This window comes from Paramormyrops kingsleyae, chromosome 8 (assembly GCF_048594095.1).
Source record: "Paramormyrops kingsleyae isolate MSU_618 chromosome 8, PKINGS_0.4, whole genome shotgun sequence".
Lineage (NCBI taxonomy): Eukaryota > Metazoa > Chordata > Actinopteri > Osteoglossiformes > Mormyridae > Paramormyrops > Paramormyrops kingsleyae.
Window position 1 is genome coordinate 20078773 of NC_132804.1, and position 17635 is coordinate 20096407.

The 17635-nt window shown below is 44.3% G+C and overlaps 1 protein-coding gene across 2 annotated transcripts in view; it reads right to left on the minus strand.

Moving 5' to 3' along the window:
* The window catches only part of cbfa2t2 (CBFA2/RUNX1 partner transcriptional co-repressor 2), a 34613-nt gene extending 27284 nt beyond the window's left edge, over positions 1-7329 (minus strand). For both annotated transcript variants that reach the window (XM_023836379.2, XM_023836377.2), the window contains exon 1: positions 6966-7329. In XM_023836379.2, the coding sequence (XP_023692147.1) occupies positions 6966-6993 (28 nt within the window). In that variant the 5' untranslated portion in view covers positions 6994-7329. The remainder of the gene's footprint in view (positions 1-6965) is intronic.
* Between the last annotated feature and the right edge of the window lie 10306 nt (positions 7330-17635).

Below are 17635 nucleotides of genomic sequence, written 5' to 3' on the forward strand. Positions count from 1 at the left end.
GTAATGCTTATAAGAATGAAGAACAGAATTCTGGATATTTTAATGAGGAACTATAGGCTAAGTGATTTAGCCTGAGGCTACAGAGGAAATGGACTCCTGAGGTTATAAATCAGCAACCTCAACCAGTCCACAGCATTTAGAGTGGCATAAACAAACATTTACAATTCTCCTTAATAATAAATGTCTTGTCTAACAATGCATTTTATCTTCTTTCTAACAAAGAGCAAGGATAAAATGAGACTACATTTCAGATGAATTATTAAAGAAATTAGTAAGAAAAGTGACTTGGGGCTTACTGGTAATCTCAGTATGTATATCTGTGTGATCTCAGTCTGTGTGTGAGTGCGCACGTGTGTGTGTGTGCACCCTCTGAAAGTGCGAGTCACTTTGGGGAAACACATCTGTTACATTATCAACTGTAAATGCTGCTCCTCGTTTTTGGCTCCTGTAGCTGCATCCAGACCACCCAAGTCAATGAGCTGTATTTCTCCCCCCCCCCCCCCATTTCCTGATTCATAGCCTCTTGCCCCATCTTGTTTTCTGAGAAATAAGAAATGATGCTGTACACTCATTTAAGGGGACGCGACTCCATCCTGGCATCAGGTACGAAAGAGAAGATGCAGACCACCACACAGGGATCATCTCAAAACCGTGCTTTGTCAATATCAGGAGCAAACTCTCATGAGGAAAAATACCAGGTGTTTTTATTTCCCCTCCCTTCCCTCCCTCCACCTGCAGCTTATCCCATAATAACCCCTGAGTTCCCCCTTGGGCTGTGGCAGCTGTGTTGTCCCTCTGCTCAGCAACAGCCACACCTGTGTTTTGCAGGTGTCTCCCCTGGAGTCTGCATTCTGAACACCTGGCGGGGAACCGACAGCCTGCAGGCCTCCGAGAGACTCAATTACAGACCTGCCGATAAGGTCGTGCTGATGGCTGTGCGAGGAATGCCTTCACTGTGCTACTTGGGGCTTGTGGGGGGGGTGCTGTCCAAGCTTGCCTGAAGCAATATCCCACAATCCTTCTCTCGCAAAGAAAAACAGACAGACGGGGGGGAAAAAAAAAAAAAAAAAAAAACACTTACTTTCTCGCCGGGGAGCTGGGTAAACGTGGATGGGCTGCAATGTTTTTGGTAAGAGGGTCAAATTGATCAGGCAAGTGGCTGATGTGCGTGTGTGAGAGATTCTGAAAGACACACATCGCGAGGCCTCTGAAATCCGAAGATGAGCTTGGTTTCTGCGATTTTGTCATCTGTTCCGTGTAAACATGGCCTTTCACACAACAGACCACTTTCCCCTTAAAAGAAAAGGCCAACATAGAACCGGAGACCATCCGGGGGGGGGGGGGGGGGGCGGTGTAGCCCTGGAGGTTAGGGTTAGATATCTGTGCCTTGTCCGGAAGGTCATCGGCTTGAATCCCACGGCTGACTGAGTAAGGACATCACAGTTGGGCCCTGGACAAGGTTCTTAGCCCTGAAAACGCTCCAGTGGTGCTGAAAGGATGATGAACTCTGACCCCAATCTTTGTTCTCCCTTGTATGTCCCCCTTATAGGAGAGAAATATCGGATATGCGAAACACTAAAAGAACTCCAGTGTACCTCTGCTTGCACAACATCATCATTATTATCCGTCAGCTGCTTACAACAGAAAACTGAGAATTCATATGCAACTTTCCATTCATTTGACAGCTTATTTTATTTCAGGGCCACGCAATCCTGACCGCCAGAAAGACCAAGACCTGGAGCCTAAATGAGTGGCGACACACCGACTCCCACACGGCCACGGCCCCCCAGCAGCGACAGGGCGGGTTACCCGTTTGGTTACGGCTGTGTCTCGCCCTCAAACCCCTCGTTTAACTTTTTAGGGAAGGTGAGAGACACATTTTGGCTACTTGCTAGCACACGACCCACGCCGCTATCTACGTAAATGCAGCGCATTACACAGACTGCGAGTTGCACAAAAACCAACTTAAAGATGCTAGGTAACAAAAGTAAGAGGGACAGCTAACGTAAACGACATGAACGGCCTGCACCACGGACCGAGTTAATCCAGTTCCCACACACATGAATCAGTAGGGCTAGAGAGCTAACAGTGAAATGCCCCTCCACTGAACATAGGCCAAACTGTATTGTTAGCCATCAATTATTCCCAGAAGGTGAATACAAATCGAGGTTTAACAATCCAATGGGTGCTGACAGTCAGACTACAGCTGTGCTTTCCATTTACTAAGGGGGTGGGGGATCTCAGGGAGAGGCACCAAGAATATGGTAGATGGGGGGCAAATCCTTCCTTTCTTTGAAAACAGGCAGGCGGGTGTGGATATGTGGATGGTGGGGGGGGGGGGGTTGGGGCAGGGGGGTTACGAAGTGTAAGTGCTACTGGAGGCGCTTGTTGTGTTCATTTCAGGCGCCTTTCAGCCGTGACCATCCAAATTAACCGGCGGAGCTCCGCTGCCTTTGTTCCCGGCCGGCCAACTCGCACAGAAAAGGGAAAATAATAAAGAAAATAAAACAGAGCCTCTGCAAAGAAATCCCGAGGTCCTGGCCGTCATGCACTAAACGAGATTAACAAGGCGGCAGGGGGAGAAAAGCGAAGGCCACTTTTTTCCACCCCCTTTTCTAGGTAACAAAAGAGTTAAATCGCAGAGCCACACGGATCCCGCGAGCGGCCCAAGCTGAGCTCCAAGGCTTCTGTGAATGGAACGCCACTCTCCAAGTGCGACACTCGATATTTTAACGGCAATAAGATCTTTCTGCAGCAAAGGTGGTCTGTGTGGGCTTCATAAATACGACAGAGAAGAACTGGAAGTCTTCACCGTGGCTCGCAGAGCCGGGCAAGTTGGCTAAAAAAAAAAACAACGTTTGGCTTGCGGGGCTTGGATGCACGCTAATCAGTCTGCTATCCCTTAGACGGATATTCCAGCAAATGGCATCTGGCAGGACAACATCTGGATAGGATACCGCAGGCCCTGTGTGCTGCATGCAGGCAATCCGCTTCACAGGCCTGCTGTCTATTAGTTTATCGTTCACTAGACAGGCCGTCGGCTCCGGGCTCCAGGTTGCCCCAAATCTTAGCAAAACATGGGGACAAAATACAAAGGAGTCACTTCCGTAGAGAAGGCCATAATGGAGACGGGACGGCCATCAGAAACTGCGGCCTTCATGCAAGTATGTTTTGAGAAGCTCTTTGATGCCACGGTGCCGTGTGTAATTTATTCCAGCAGTACTTCTGCATTAGAACGCGTTTTATCACGTCTTCCTCTTCTTGACATACACATACATATAGAGAAGAGAGCAAAGCTTGAGGTCTGAGCACAGGGTCAGCCACCTCTCCCCCCATAGATGATTTTAGGGTCCAACAGAGATGTGGGTACTCTACCAAGCACGGGATTCAAAGCAGCGACCTTTAGGTCACAGGCACACAAGCCTAACCCGCTGAGCCACACACTGCCTGCGTTAATGGTTACATTTAACATTTAGACTCACACACTCCTACTCCTCATCTAATGGAAAATTCAGCATTTCAAAGTCCTGCAAATTAACGGGGATTAAACTAATGATTTACGGACGATAGCTAAAACCATTACGCTGACATCTAATGCCTTTTCACCTGGCACACTTCCATGAGAATTATATTCGGGTCCATAAAAATACAAACAGGTGTTTTTACTGGGGGGCAGTCAGTCACGGGGGGGGGGGGGGGGGGGGGGGGGCTCCGCTACTACCCCACCCATGCTCGATGAAACTCTCACGCAATAAAGTATGGGACCAAATCTGCTACACATTACTTTATGATATTACAGTATTACTACAACTGCTCTCTGTCCTCACAGAGCAGCATGTGCACATTCTCTCCTGGGCCGGTCTCTCCCCCCCCCCCCCCCCCCTCCCTCCCCAGAATGTGACTCAATCCAGAAACAAAACAAATGATTGTCTTGAGCTTGCACTTGAATTCTAATGGACAGGCTGAGCTAACAGCCTGGGTAAATATCGGCATCTGGCAAGGTTCGTAAAACTTGTTCCCCAAAGTGTTTAACAATATTTCTACTTAAGGCCGTGGCGTCCCTTCGGAATATGGGGGTCCGGTTGTGGTTAAATAAAACACTTTTGTACACTGCAACTCATGTTCTCCCAAGTGCCAGTTAGGGACGTCATTTTTAGAAACCAGAATAAAGAAATACATTCTGTTTGTAAGAGCAGCATAAATGATTCCTGAACCTGAGATCATTTCAGCACTCCCTGACTACCACTAAGTGGAAACCTACAGGCGTATCGCAGGAGCTGCACACGCTTTGCTGAAAAGTAACAGAGAAGAGCTGCTGCCAAGATCAGACACAAATATGTCCAGGCTGTCAGTCCATGTCTTTAAACACTGTGGTTGCTTATCCAAGGATCCTGAAACGTCGCCCAAAAAGCGAGGCGCATGAGACAGGCTGCCCACTGGGTGGACAGCTATTCTAATGCAGAGTACGAAAAATGTTGTCATGGCGACGCCAACTACAAGATGCCATTAATGACATTAACTTTGTTCATATTATTCAGCAGTGATTTACGAAATTGACAGCAGCACAACTTCCCAGTAATAATTCGCTAAAGTCTCTGCCCAGGGTGCGAACACAGGAACGTGTGTGTCTATCCTGTGATGGACTGGCATCCTCTTCAGCATGTTCCCCCGTCATGCCCTTACCCTGGATCACTGGGTTAAGGATGGATGAATGCTAGAATCAAACAGTTTTAAACTTCAATAATAAGTAAAGGTTTTGAACTAGACACACAGGTGGCTGATAAATGTCAACTGGCATGTTTGGAAGTTGATACAACTGCTAAACGTTCCATGGAGAATGTTCTATTGTGCTCTGCAGAACATGTTTCCTGCGAATAGATGCTGCTGTGACCACAGGGGGAAACAGCGGCTATATGAATCAAAGCTCAGCCAATACTGGCCGGCACTGTGTTCACACATCGCGCTCAGGCCACCTGAGAAACTGTCCTCTCTATTCGCTTTCACACCGGATAGGCTACCCAAGCTAGACAGACACACTTGGGGAGGGGATGGTGTGACAGGACCTCCATGAAGAGTCTGACAGCCTTAGCCAAACCGCACAGAAACGTATAGGGAAACAGGTCAACCAAAAATATGCCTGCCAGTCAGTAATACCGCAAAACATTAATGATAAAAAAAAAAAAAAAAAATGCAAAAATCTACTATGACGACTGAATCTAGGGCTGGTCTTAATTTTTTGAGCCACAAAGCTCCATCTCCGTAAACATGATTTTTATTTAAATCTGTGCACTAAATTTATTTAAATCTGTGCACTTTTCATTTTAGGGGAGAAATAGCTGTGAGATTGCTGATGCATCCTTTTCACATTCATTTCATCACCTGAATATATTTCATTCAGAATGTGCAATGCTTCCTCCAACCTGTTCATACAGGACTGCCGATCAGCAGGGGGCGTAATGGTTAAAGATTTAGATGTTATATATTTCACCCCGTGGGCGCTGCCATTCCTCGTGACCAAACCAATTAGTATGCTTCAGCCAAATCACCAATAAACAGTAAATATAAATGGATAAAACAAAGTTATAACTATGTAGAGCAACATTACATAGTGTCTGCTAGACAAACATTATATAACTAATAAACTACCAGGACATATTCAAACTAATGGGAAGAGCGGTGGAGCTATTTAAGTGTGGGAAAATGTCATCTGGAATTTTACGTATCTACGCAAATATTTTCTTGGGATTTAAAATAGTGAAAACGGACGAGAATATATCGCCCCGTAAACCGTAGAAAGTGCGGTTAAACGGGCCCATATAAAACCATTTACTTGGGGGGAAAAATGGCTAGCGACGTGCAAGGGACTCACTGGCGCCCTCTGGCGGAAGTTTTTAATGAGCGACGCGTCTTCCAAAGCCCTTTGCATATATGGAGACGGGACCCTGGAGACAAATACGTGCCAGGAAAAAGACAGACACCGCCGTGGAGCCGGTCCATGCGACAGCCTGCTTGGCCCCAACCCCACCGCTCTACAGGCAAACCCCAGGATGTGAAAACTGCGGAAAATTCCTAACTGCACAGAAACAAAAGTTGAAATAAGGTTCCTCCTATTAAGCAAAATGCCAAACCCATGAATTTGTATAGTTTATTTATATTTCCCACAAACGTTTGTTGCCTCCATAATCGTGCGGTTAAAAAAATGTATATTTTAAAAACCCACACACACCCATACACAACATTAAACATCAGGCAATTTGAAGTGAGGAAAAGTTGAACCGAGTTCAAGATTTTAACACCGATTGTAGTGAAAATGTATTAGGCACACTGATCACTAGACCCGTTTACAGGCTGTCGGTGTGAGCAGTTTAATTAAGTTATTTACATGATAATATGAATGACAACCGTCACGCAAACAAGACAGATTGTGCGTGAACTGGGGACTCCAGCTGTCATCTGCTTCATCAAAACCTTCACATGGCTCAAAGTTTCCAGCTCAGGCCGCTGTTTTTGCGGGTATTCCGAGTGTTTCACGGAGCATCGGACGCAGGAAGGACCACACACACGGCGTATGAGGTTTCCTACCTAGGCTATATGGCAGAATAATAGGCTACGTTAGCTCTCTTGGCGCCGGCTGTCTGCGGGATATTCGCCAGCAGCGGAGCCCAAAAATATATAATTTGGATGGAAGTTACACTTTCCCCGAAGCCACAGGTCTGGGCAAATAACTTATCTTCCATAAAGTTAAATTCAAAGAGTAATTCTGAAAAGCCCACCAAAGCCCACTAAGTGTGTTTATGAATCTTTTCATGTAAAGACTAAAAATTCCGAGATTGAGCTCAAGGGAATGTTATCCAACAAGCACACGGGTTTGTTTTGCAGTTATTTATAAAGAATCATAATACAGAACCGTACATTATAAACCGTACCCCCCCCCCCCAAAAAAAAAGTACATATTAAATACTTACATTGAAAAGCTCCAGGGATCCCGACCATGTTAACTACTCCGCCTGCTCGGAAAATTCGGGCCGGGGAAATTGTGAAGAGATTTACAATCAGTTTTAACCACAAGAAGCCGCAGAGCGCTGTCTGATGCAGCAGGTCTCAGTCCAAAGCCCTAACGCACTATTACTCCCGAGAAGAAAGCGGAGCGCATTGAGCACCGGCCCCCACCCCTCCACCGGGTAATGGGGCGGCACCCTTTGAAAAACGTAAGTGCATTGAAACTTAATGTTACGGCTGACTTTCTCCGACACTGCCAATTAACCTAAAACAAACACATTTTTGTTCTAAAGTAAAACATCATGGATTCCCGTCAAACGTATTGCGAGGAATGTGGTAATAATAGTTGAAATACCTGGATGACGTAGTCCCTTTATAGCAATTCCGGGGCAGACTACTTTGGGAAGGGGGTTGTAATCTGTAAAGGTCAGTGAGAGAAAATATTTCCCTGACGGTGAGGTGATACAAAACCGCAGAGTCAATGATTTCGGACCACCTGCCTTGAGAACCTTTTCAAGCGGGAAAGTCGAGCCTCCTGTCTGAATGAATGAATGGAAACAGGATGTTCAGTCATACATCTTCTTAGCAGCCATTATCTATAAATTGCCAGAACAACAAGATTAGCTGGAAGGAAGGAGGTTTAACTTGGATTGTAAACTGGCTTCAAGTCTGGTATTGTATCCTAAACATCAGAGCCAAGATATCAAAACCAGGCCAGCCAATTAACAGATCCAAGATAAGATCTTAGTCAGAAAAAAGGTTGTCTGTTAACATTCTACTCTCATAGATTGAAAATTAAGCAGTCAGAGCTTTGTAGAACAGAAAAAGAATGCAAAATCTAAAAAATATCAGCTGAACACGAGAGGTTTTCCCTCAGGAAATAAATTCTGTACAGTAAGTCCCATTTAAATATTTTGTCATCTCTAAAATCAGGCAATATTAAATGTTTGATCGCATGGGGCATTGACACAGAACACACACACACACACACACACACAGTGTACACTCTGCCTCTTTTTTTACCCACAAGGCTGCCACCTGCTCTATAGAGCGTGTTACCCAGCTGTTGGGCTGCAATAACAAATTAGCACCCGCTAACATGAGCGATTACCTCCTGTGCGTGATGGAACGGCGCCCTCCAGTTCCCTTTTGCCCATTTTAGCCAGACACTGAGCCCCAAGTACAAATTTCACAGTAGCCTGAGCTTGAAGGTAATCCAGGTTTGGTCCAGTGTGGTTTAGGTTCAGGGAAAAGAAAAAGAGCAATGTCAGCATGTTTGTGAGTGAAATAAAAAGGACGTAATATTCATTTGATTTGCCTCAGATTCTCAGTTTCTGGTCACTTGCATGTAGCAGCAAAAAGAAGACATTTGGGACAAAATAGAAGGCAAGCTACATTAATCTACAGAGAGGGACATTATCAGTTTTGAAACCAATGCAAACATAGCTATGAACAACCCAAGCAAAGGACCAGAATCAGGTTTGCATTCAATCAAACAGAAAACGGTCTTATTTTAGCATTTTAGTATGTGGTTCTTTTGTTTATACATAAGGGAAACTTGGAGGTGAACCTAAGGCTCTGGTGATCTAAGTTCTATGCCATGACACCATACACTGTGATCAAGTGACTGTGTCTCATATCTGCCTGAACCCAGAGTGATCAAATTAACCGTGAACTTCTCCATTTTCAAACTCGTCTTAATAAAACCCTTTGATGGGATAAAGTTAGACACAGCAATCCAGGCTTGCACAAGTGATGCAACACAGAAGAAATAAGTAATTTTGCCCTGCTACAAATGCAAAATGAATAATAATAAAAAGTCAGGAGACGTAGGGAAAAACTCAAGTTCTTCTCTCAGCAGAGACCTGACTCAAAGTCCTTTTCGGCACCTATACTTATGTAGACAAGCCAGGACAGACAGAGACATACACAGTCCAGGAACTAGACTGCCAGAACAACAGATGAGTCAACAGACTGTGAGGCTGCCACACTCGCACAATCAGCTTCAGTCTGCCTGCAGGTGAAATGTATTGGTTAGGGGTTCTCAAGATCGCCAACAATCACCTTGTTTCCGCAAGTGTTTCTAATTAGGCCATTAACACTGCTGCAGTTTGTCTCCTGATAAACGCTTAGAAAAACAGGTTATTTATTTCTCAATAAGATTTATTGAGGCGCATGAATTTTACGCTGCGACAGCGAGAGAGGTCAGAGCACAGTCGACTGCTGTTCCTAAATGGTTCCTGTGTTCCTAGAAGCAGCCCCGCTCTGCGCCGGGGTCAATGTCGGCAGGTCTGGCTCACGTTCCGCTTGGTCCTAACAAAGCCAGGTCGGCTGACTCACCCCCGCCGTAGCAATACGGGTCGAGCGGCAGCAGGCTCAGCAGCAGGCCGTCTGTCGGGGCCTTTTCCGGGGGCTGTTGGGTAACTGGTGCCAAAGGTCGAAACCTGACAGAAGAGCTGGGCTGCTGCAGAAGGGGGGGGGGGCATGTGACATTCACTTTGTTAAGTCTCAGGAGGAAAAGCCCCTTTGAATATGAAACAGCCGAGGGCACCTATGTCATTACCCCGCGTTGGGGGGGGGGGGGGTGTGATACACTGCCATATGGAGTTATTTGGACATTGTTTGATAGGTTTTTAACCCCCCCTGCACACCTTTGCCTGATTTCCACTGATGATGCTGAAGGTGACCTTCAGTGGCTGAGGTCAGGATCAGGGACCCTAAAGGGTATCTGTTCGTTCTCTCTCTCTCTCTCTTTCTCTAACTCTCTCTCTCTCTCTCTCAACAAATCCTGCTCCTGACATGGGGACTCTGACAGGGGATGCGTTTGATTTGGGATGGAATCAGGTAGGGCCAGTCCTGCTCCGCACCGGCTGTCCTGGTCCTAGATCGCTTGGGCCATCTGCACCACTCAGAGCTGCCGCTCAGATGTTGAGCCCATATGGTAACTCTGGGGGAGCCTGAAAATTAATCACCAGACCATCCCAACTGTCCAGTGTCTTCAGGGAGCAAACCAATGAATATATGTATATATCTATATGAGGAGTACAATCCTAGGTCTGCTCCAATTAATTCTTTAAGCTCCTCATAATATCACATTGTGCCCAGATGGACGTTTCTCCCGGCCACCTGCTGTATGCAAAATGCACCGAGATGGATGAAAGGAAAATTCACAGATGACCTGAATTAATGGCTATTGTGCTTACCGGTAGCACCCGTCTAATCTGGGTGATTTGAATTTACTCAGACTCTAACCCATCATTGGCTGTTCTTACTTGACCGGTAGATCTTTGTCCTGTCACCAAAAGATTGCAAGATTCAAATCTATATTGCCATTGCACTCGTACAACAGAATTATGAATGCCAACTTTCCACAGGCAATATAGTAAGTTTTTTGGTAATACTTTACTTAAAGCTGTCATCTATAATGCATTATAATCATGATGCATTATAATGGTCAGTATATGAATTAAGGATGCTTGGTACTACATAATGAAGGTATCTATAGTGCATGAAATTGTGTTTCATAAAAGATTCATAGTGCATAATAAACATGGCTATAATGTGTTATGCTTTTTAATATTTCTGTTTATAATGCTTTATGAATGCATCATAATGGTGGTGTAGTGGTTAGCACTCACATCTCTGCGATCCGGGTTTGAGTCTCATGTGTGTGGAGTTTACATGTTCTCCCCGTGTAGTCATGGGGTCTCCTCAAGGTACTCTAGTTTCCTCTTATGGTCCAAAAACATGCTGAAGTTCACTGGAGTTACCAAATTGCCTGTAGGTGTGAGTGTGCCCCGCGATGGACTGGCACCCCATCCTGGGTTGTTCCCTGTTGTCCACCCATTTTCTCTGGACCCCCAACAACCCTGAGTTGGACAAGCAGGTACAGAAAATGGATGGAATGTGTTCATAGGTTGTGTGATCTGCATTAACATTCTATAATAAACGGTTTGACTAATGAAACCAATTTATTAATGATCAATCAAGAAGGAATAGGGGTACTAACATCTTTTATGGGTCAGGTGAGATACAATTTAGAAACAAGAGAGTATTACACACTTTACAGTTGTAATTTGCTTGCAAGCAAACCATTACAAACCATTACAAACCATTACAAACCATTAACCATTATTATTGCACATTGAAATGAATTTAACTTCAACAGTGCTGCACTTCCAGGGTAAAGAGCAGGAACTAGTATGAGTGGCATAAGAGAGGTTTCATTATGAACATAATGAAGATTCATCCATTCATCTTCTAACCACTTATCGTGGACAGTGTTATCGTGCGTAATTAACATTAAAGCTAAATTAGAGACTTGCTGGATTTGTAAAATAAGAGAAACGTCAGAGGTAGCATGACTGATGTAGTGTTCAGTCATGTGTTCAGTCATGTATTTCCTCTGGGGTAGAAAATGTTTCTGAGTCTGGTATTGGGTGCATATGTAGTCCTCTAGATTTGACCAGACTGTTGATGGGCCTTCAAACAGTGGCTGACATGGTCAAAGTCCAGTCAAAACCTTTGTATGCCCTACACAGAGAGATGACAGAGAAATCTGTGCAGTGAAATGCTTGTTGCGAAGCTCAGATAATCACACACACAATACATGTGCACCACAGACACATAAATAAATGAGAAAGGGAGAATGTAAACAAGTAAACTAACGTAAGATAAATAAAATAAGCCCCAGGCTTATCTTAAGGGAATAAACCACAAACAAATAAAACAGATCTTGTAAAGATAGTGAGAAAGACCAAACGGGAGCATCATTGCAAGGTGGGTATCAATGGAATAAAATGTTAAAAAGTGTAATAGTTTATGTCACAGATATTTAGCGCAAATACAGTAAACAGTTACAGGTAAACTAGCGACAGTGACAGACAGCATTAGACAATACGGGGGCTGAGTAATCTGATGGCCTGTGAGTAAAATCTGTTTCACAGCCTGCTAGTCTGTGACTGCAGGCCCCTATAACACCTATCAGATAGTAACCTGGTAAAACACTTTTGGGCTGGTTGCCTACAGTCTCTCTGTTACCTCAAGAGCCTAATTCAGGCATTGAATGATGAGCTATGATGACTGATGAGCTCTGCAGCTCTCTGCATATCAATGTATAGCTAAGGAATATATATTGTTCAAAGATACCCTGGAGTCCACTGTAATGAACAGATCGCAGGAATCCAATTTCAAGGTGAATAGATGTTTAATCCAGTGGCTCCGATCGTAGTTACAAAGAGGCAGGGTAGTAAGGTAAGGAAGCAAACCAAGCCAAAGGGGAAATCCAAAATCACGGATGCAGGTACAGCCAAGGGGTTGACAATGAAAGGTCAATGAGCAAGGCAACCAAATCCAAGAAAACACAAAGGAGAGAATCGGAAATTCAAGAAATCAAAAATGAAGGTCATACAAAGTGATTGAAACCATGGGAACCAATCTGTATGATGCAGACAGTCAATACTTCTCAAAGGATTCGGAAAGCTCTAAGTTTAAATCCGGTAGCTAGTCACTGGGAGTTGCAGCTGTTCAGTATTCTAGGGAAGACACTGGAGGCATGTGGTTCAGGTGAGTGATACAGGCATGAGCTCCACAATAAGCCCTTTGGTTTTCTTCATGTTGAGGGTCAGGCTGTTGATCACCTTTCCACATTCTGTATTTTCTTGTAAAGCATTAACTAACTATTCAGATTAACATACAGTAAAACCTCGGATTGCGAGCATAATTTGTTCCGGAATCGGAATCACTGCTATCTCTTGGCTCACTGGAATCTTTTTCTTTTTGCGTGACTTTAACAAGGAACCTATCTGATGTCAACCGCTTTTGCCTCCTTTTCCATTTTGCGGAAATGTGATATTGCATTATTAAACAGATTCATAGCTTGCACTGCTATGCCCTTATCCGGGTGGTGCTTTTCTACTAAAGTTTGACTATACGAGTGAGGGACGCCGACTGAGACCGAGCATGGCAGACGCCGACTGAGACCAAGCATGGGAGATGATTACCCACAATCCCACAGCGAGAGAGAGAGAGAGAACCATCGGCTCAGCTGTGATCACGTGACGCATGGCAGACAAAGTGTAAACGTAATACTCGTATTACAAGACCTCGCTCGTTTATCAAGTTAGAATGTTTAAAAATTTTTACTCGTCTTGCAAAACACTCGCAATCCGAGGTTTCACTGTACATATATACCTATATATGAAGGAGGAACACACACACACACAAATATATGAAAGATTCCATGTGGAGATAGATATTTAACAGCTTTTTTAGTTATAGATTCTACACTGGTATTACAGATTGGTATGGGGGAAGAAGACTAGGTTACAGCAAAGCTATAGCTGTAATGCTTAAATTAATTTTCATTCTGTGGTTTGACCCCTTTATTTTGGGGTTTATCATACTTAAATTATTCAAATTCACATGGATTAAGGTTACAATATAATCAGGGCAGTTGAATACAGGACACATAATTTGAATTTTAAATGAAGGATTTTAATTTAAAATTGCAAATGCTTAATTTACTTTAAAAGCAACACTGTAAACTTGTTTTTTCGACATGCATTTCATGTTGGAAGAACTGTATAGAAACATGGTTTTATTTCTCATCATAACTAAGAAAGTTAGGTTTTTAAAAAGCAAATTTTAGTGACGGAAGAAAGATATTTAGGCCATATGAAATAAACTTTTTAATGTATTTTTTTGGTCTCAGTAGGCTATTTGCAGACATTTTGTAAGCATTTTTACATTATAACGTTCATGCATAATACAAATACACTGAAAATGCACTAGTAATACTCTCATAATGACATACTGTAGGTACACATTTATATTATCTTTTATGCTTTGATTAAAATATATGCCCCCACTGGCAACCAGCTGTCCCAGGAGACGCTAACTGAATGGCTGCATCCCAAAACCCCACCCTCCCTCCTTCACACCCAAAGTTTTTTGGGATTCTAGATGTTGAAGTGCTGTCCCAATACCTTAGGAAATGACTGACCAAGGGCCAACTTTTGTTCAAATCACCCCTTTGTTGCTATAACTTGATGATTTTTTTACTATTTTCACCAAACAGGTAGCCAGTAATCAAAGAACACAAAACTAGATACAATGTTCAGTTTATTGCATGTAACCCACGATAAACAATCTATTTGTATGAGTTTTGATTAGTTTTGTCATTTATTCTCATCTCCATAACACCTGCTATAGGTTAGATGAAATATTTTTGTTTATTACAGAAATAAATGGTAATATAATAAAACTGATGGTCGACTTTGTAATTGTATTGTCGGATCTGCTTCCGCATGTTTTGGTTAAGAGAGGAGCTGAGCTGTCAACTGATCACCACTTTGTGGTGAGTTGGATCAGATGGCGGGGGAAGATGCTGGATAGACCTGGTAGACCCAAACACATAGTGAGGGTTAGGGTTAGGGTTAGGGTTAGGGTTAGGGTTAGGTCATTCGGTTTTTGGAACTGAAGATGCTGGATAGACCTGGTAGACCCGAACACATAGTGAGGGTGTGCTGAGAGCGTCTGGTGGAGGCTCCTGACCTGGAGATCTTTAACTCACACCTCCAGCAGAACTTCTATTGCATCCCGAGGAAGTCAAGGACATCGAGTCCGAATGGGACATGTTCTGGTACACCATTGCTGAGACGACATTGCGGAGCTGCTAGTGGATGCCAGTGGTAATGGGCCCTGTCAGGCTGAAGAAGGAGGCCTCCTGAGCTTGGTTAGCTTGGTCGACCTCGAAAAGGTTCTGGCAAACCATTAACCGATTCAGGAGGGGGAAGCAGGGCTTCACCAATATTATATTGCAGCAGGGATGGAGAACTGTTGACCTCAAATGGGGATATAATCAGACGGTGGAATGAATATTTCGAGGATCTCCTGTATGCCACTTGCCTTGGAGGAAGTAGAGCTGGAAGACTCAGAGGGGGATTTGCCCATCTCTAGGGATGAGGTCACTGAAGTACTCAAAAGCTCTTTGGTGGTAAGTTTCTGGGAGTGGATAAGATAAAGTTCTTGAAAGTGGCATAGTGGGTCACATCTGCACCCCTGCCTTATGGGGAATGAAATGCTCATTACTGTCTGCTTGAAGGGTGGCATGGTGGTACAGTGTGTGGAGTTTGCATGTTTTCCCCATATGAACGTGCCCTGCGATGGGTTGGTACCCCATCCTGGGTTGCACCCTGTCTTGAACACGTCAGTCACTCTGGACCCTCTGCAACACTGACAATGGATGGATATCTATTTGTAAGCAATATTCTTGACCGCTTATTACCAACTTTTCTGGTATCTCCAGTTGAAATCTTGGACATTCTGGTTGAAGGTGCTCTTACCTTATCTCACGCTGTGAGACGCCAGAGGAGGAGCAAACGCACCAGTGCGCTCGTGTGCCTACGCCGGCGGGGTCTCTGCACTCTGCTCCCCGCGATATTCCTCTCCAAAGTACGATCACTGTGCAACAAACTGGACGAACTGCAGCTACTGGTGGTGAGAAATCGTGACTTTTCCGCATCTTCCGTCCTGTGCTTCAATGAGATGTGGCTGTGTGGACTCATACCGGACCCCCTGCTGCAGCTCGCGGGCTTCCAATTTCTACGTGCAGACCGCGACGTGGAACTCTCCGGCAAATCAAAGGGCGGCGGAATATGCTTTTTCATAAACAATGGTTGGTGTACTGATGTGTCTGTGATTCTTCAGCACTGCTCCTCCGACCTGAAATCATTTTTCATAAATTGCAAACCCTTCTACTACCCCATGCAGTTTGCCTACAGAGCCAACAGATCTGTAGACGATGCTGTCAACATGGCCCTGCACTTCATCCTCCAGCATCTCGACTCCCCAGGAACATACGTAAGAATCCTTTTTGTGGATTTTAGCTCCGCCTTCAACACCATCATCCCAACCCTCCTGCACGACAAGCTCTCCTACCTACACGTACCCGACTCCACCTACAGATGGATCACAGACTTCCTGACCAACAGGAAGCAACATGTGAAGATGGGGAAACATATTTCTATCTCCCAGACCATCAGCACCAGATCGCCGCAAGGCTGCGTCCTTTCTCCCCTCCTATTCTCCCTCTACACAAACAGCTGCACCTCCACCCACCTGTCTGTCAAGCTCCTGAAATTTGCAAATGAAACCACCCTCATTGGACTCATCTTTGATGGGGACGAGTCTGCCTACAGACAGGAAATTGATCACCTGGTGTCCTGGTGCAATGGGAATAACCTTGAGCTCAATGCCCTGAAGACAGTGGAGATGATTGTGGACTTCAGGAAAAGCTCTGCCCCACCTCTACCCGTCTTCCTGCTCGGCTCACCAGTTACCGCTGTGGAGTACTTCCGCTTCCTGGGCACCACGATCAGCAAGGACCTTAAGTGGGAGATAAACATCTGTTCTCTCACTAAAAAAGCTCAACAGAGAATGTTCTTCCTGAGGCAGCTGAAGAAATTCAGTCTGCCAAAGACTATGATGGTGCACTTCTACACTGCCATCATTGAGTCCATCCTCACCACCTCCATCACCGTCTGGTACCTTCCTGCCACTGCTAAGGACAAGAGCAGACTACAGCGCATCATCCACTCTGCTGGGAAGACAATCGGCTGCAACCTTCCACCTTTACAGGATCAGTTCAAGTCCAGGTCTTTGAAAAGAGCAGGAAGGATTATGGCTGATTCCTCTCACCCTGGTCACAAACTCCTTCGGACTCTCCCCTCTGGCAGAAGGTTGCGGTCCATTGGGACCAAAACATCATGCCATAGGAATAGTTTCTTCCCCACCGCGGCCTGCCTCATCAATAAGGCCAGGAACACTCACTCAAATACTATTTCCCTATCCTAGCACAAGCATGCACTCTCTTAAATATGTATATATTTCCACTGATGTATCATATTCCACATTCACTGACTATTTATATTAGTACCTGTACATACTCTATGTATATATATATTTATATATTAACCACCTCATTTCTCGAAGTCTGGCACCAACCACCAAAGCAAATTCCTTGTATGTGTGAACATACTTGGCATTAAACTCGATTATAATTCAGATTCTTTGTTTTTGCTGCAATGAGCAACTGATCTTCAGATAGCCTTAGTGAATACCATATGCTTGAGTTACAATATAGAAATTTCATTCCACTTACTAGTAGCTAATTTGCTGAAATGCTTTGCAAATGGTGATTTTGATTCTTATGCATCTTGTACTTCAATGATCATGCACCTGCCAATCTTTCAATCCATCGCAGGGCACTCGCATGTCAAAGACACCAACCAGGCAACGACTCTTCTCAACAGCATGGTTTTAGACATTTTGAGGGATTTGGAGAAAATACAACCCAAAGACAGCATATGGTCCCTCAGCACACAAAGCTGTGGTCATAACTAATTGCAGTGGGTGTAACTTTGAGCTTAGAAAACTCAGAATTTAATTGAAATCCATGCTGAAATGCATGTTAGTATAACTCTTTACACTGGCAGCAAAAAATTGTGATACATTGATGTATTATTGATATATTTAACTTTTGTGTCTGACACATTTACAACGGTACCTTTGCAGTAATAATATTACTGTATGTATGCTGATATATTACCTGTAGCTGACTCCAGTCCCCCAGTGA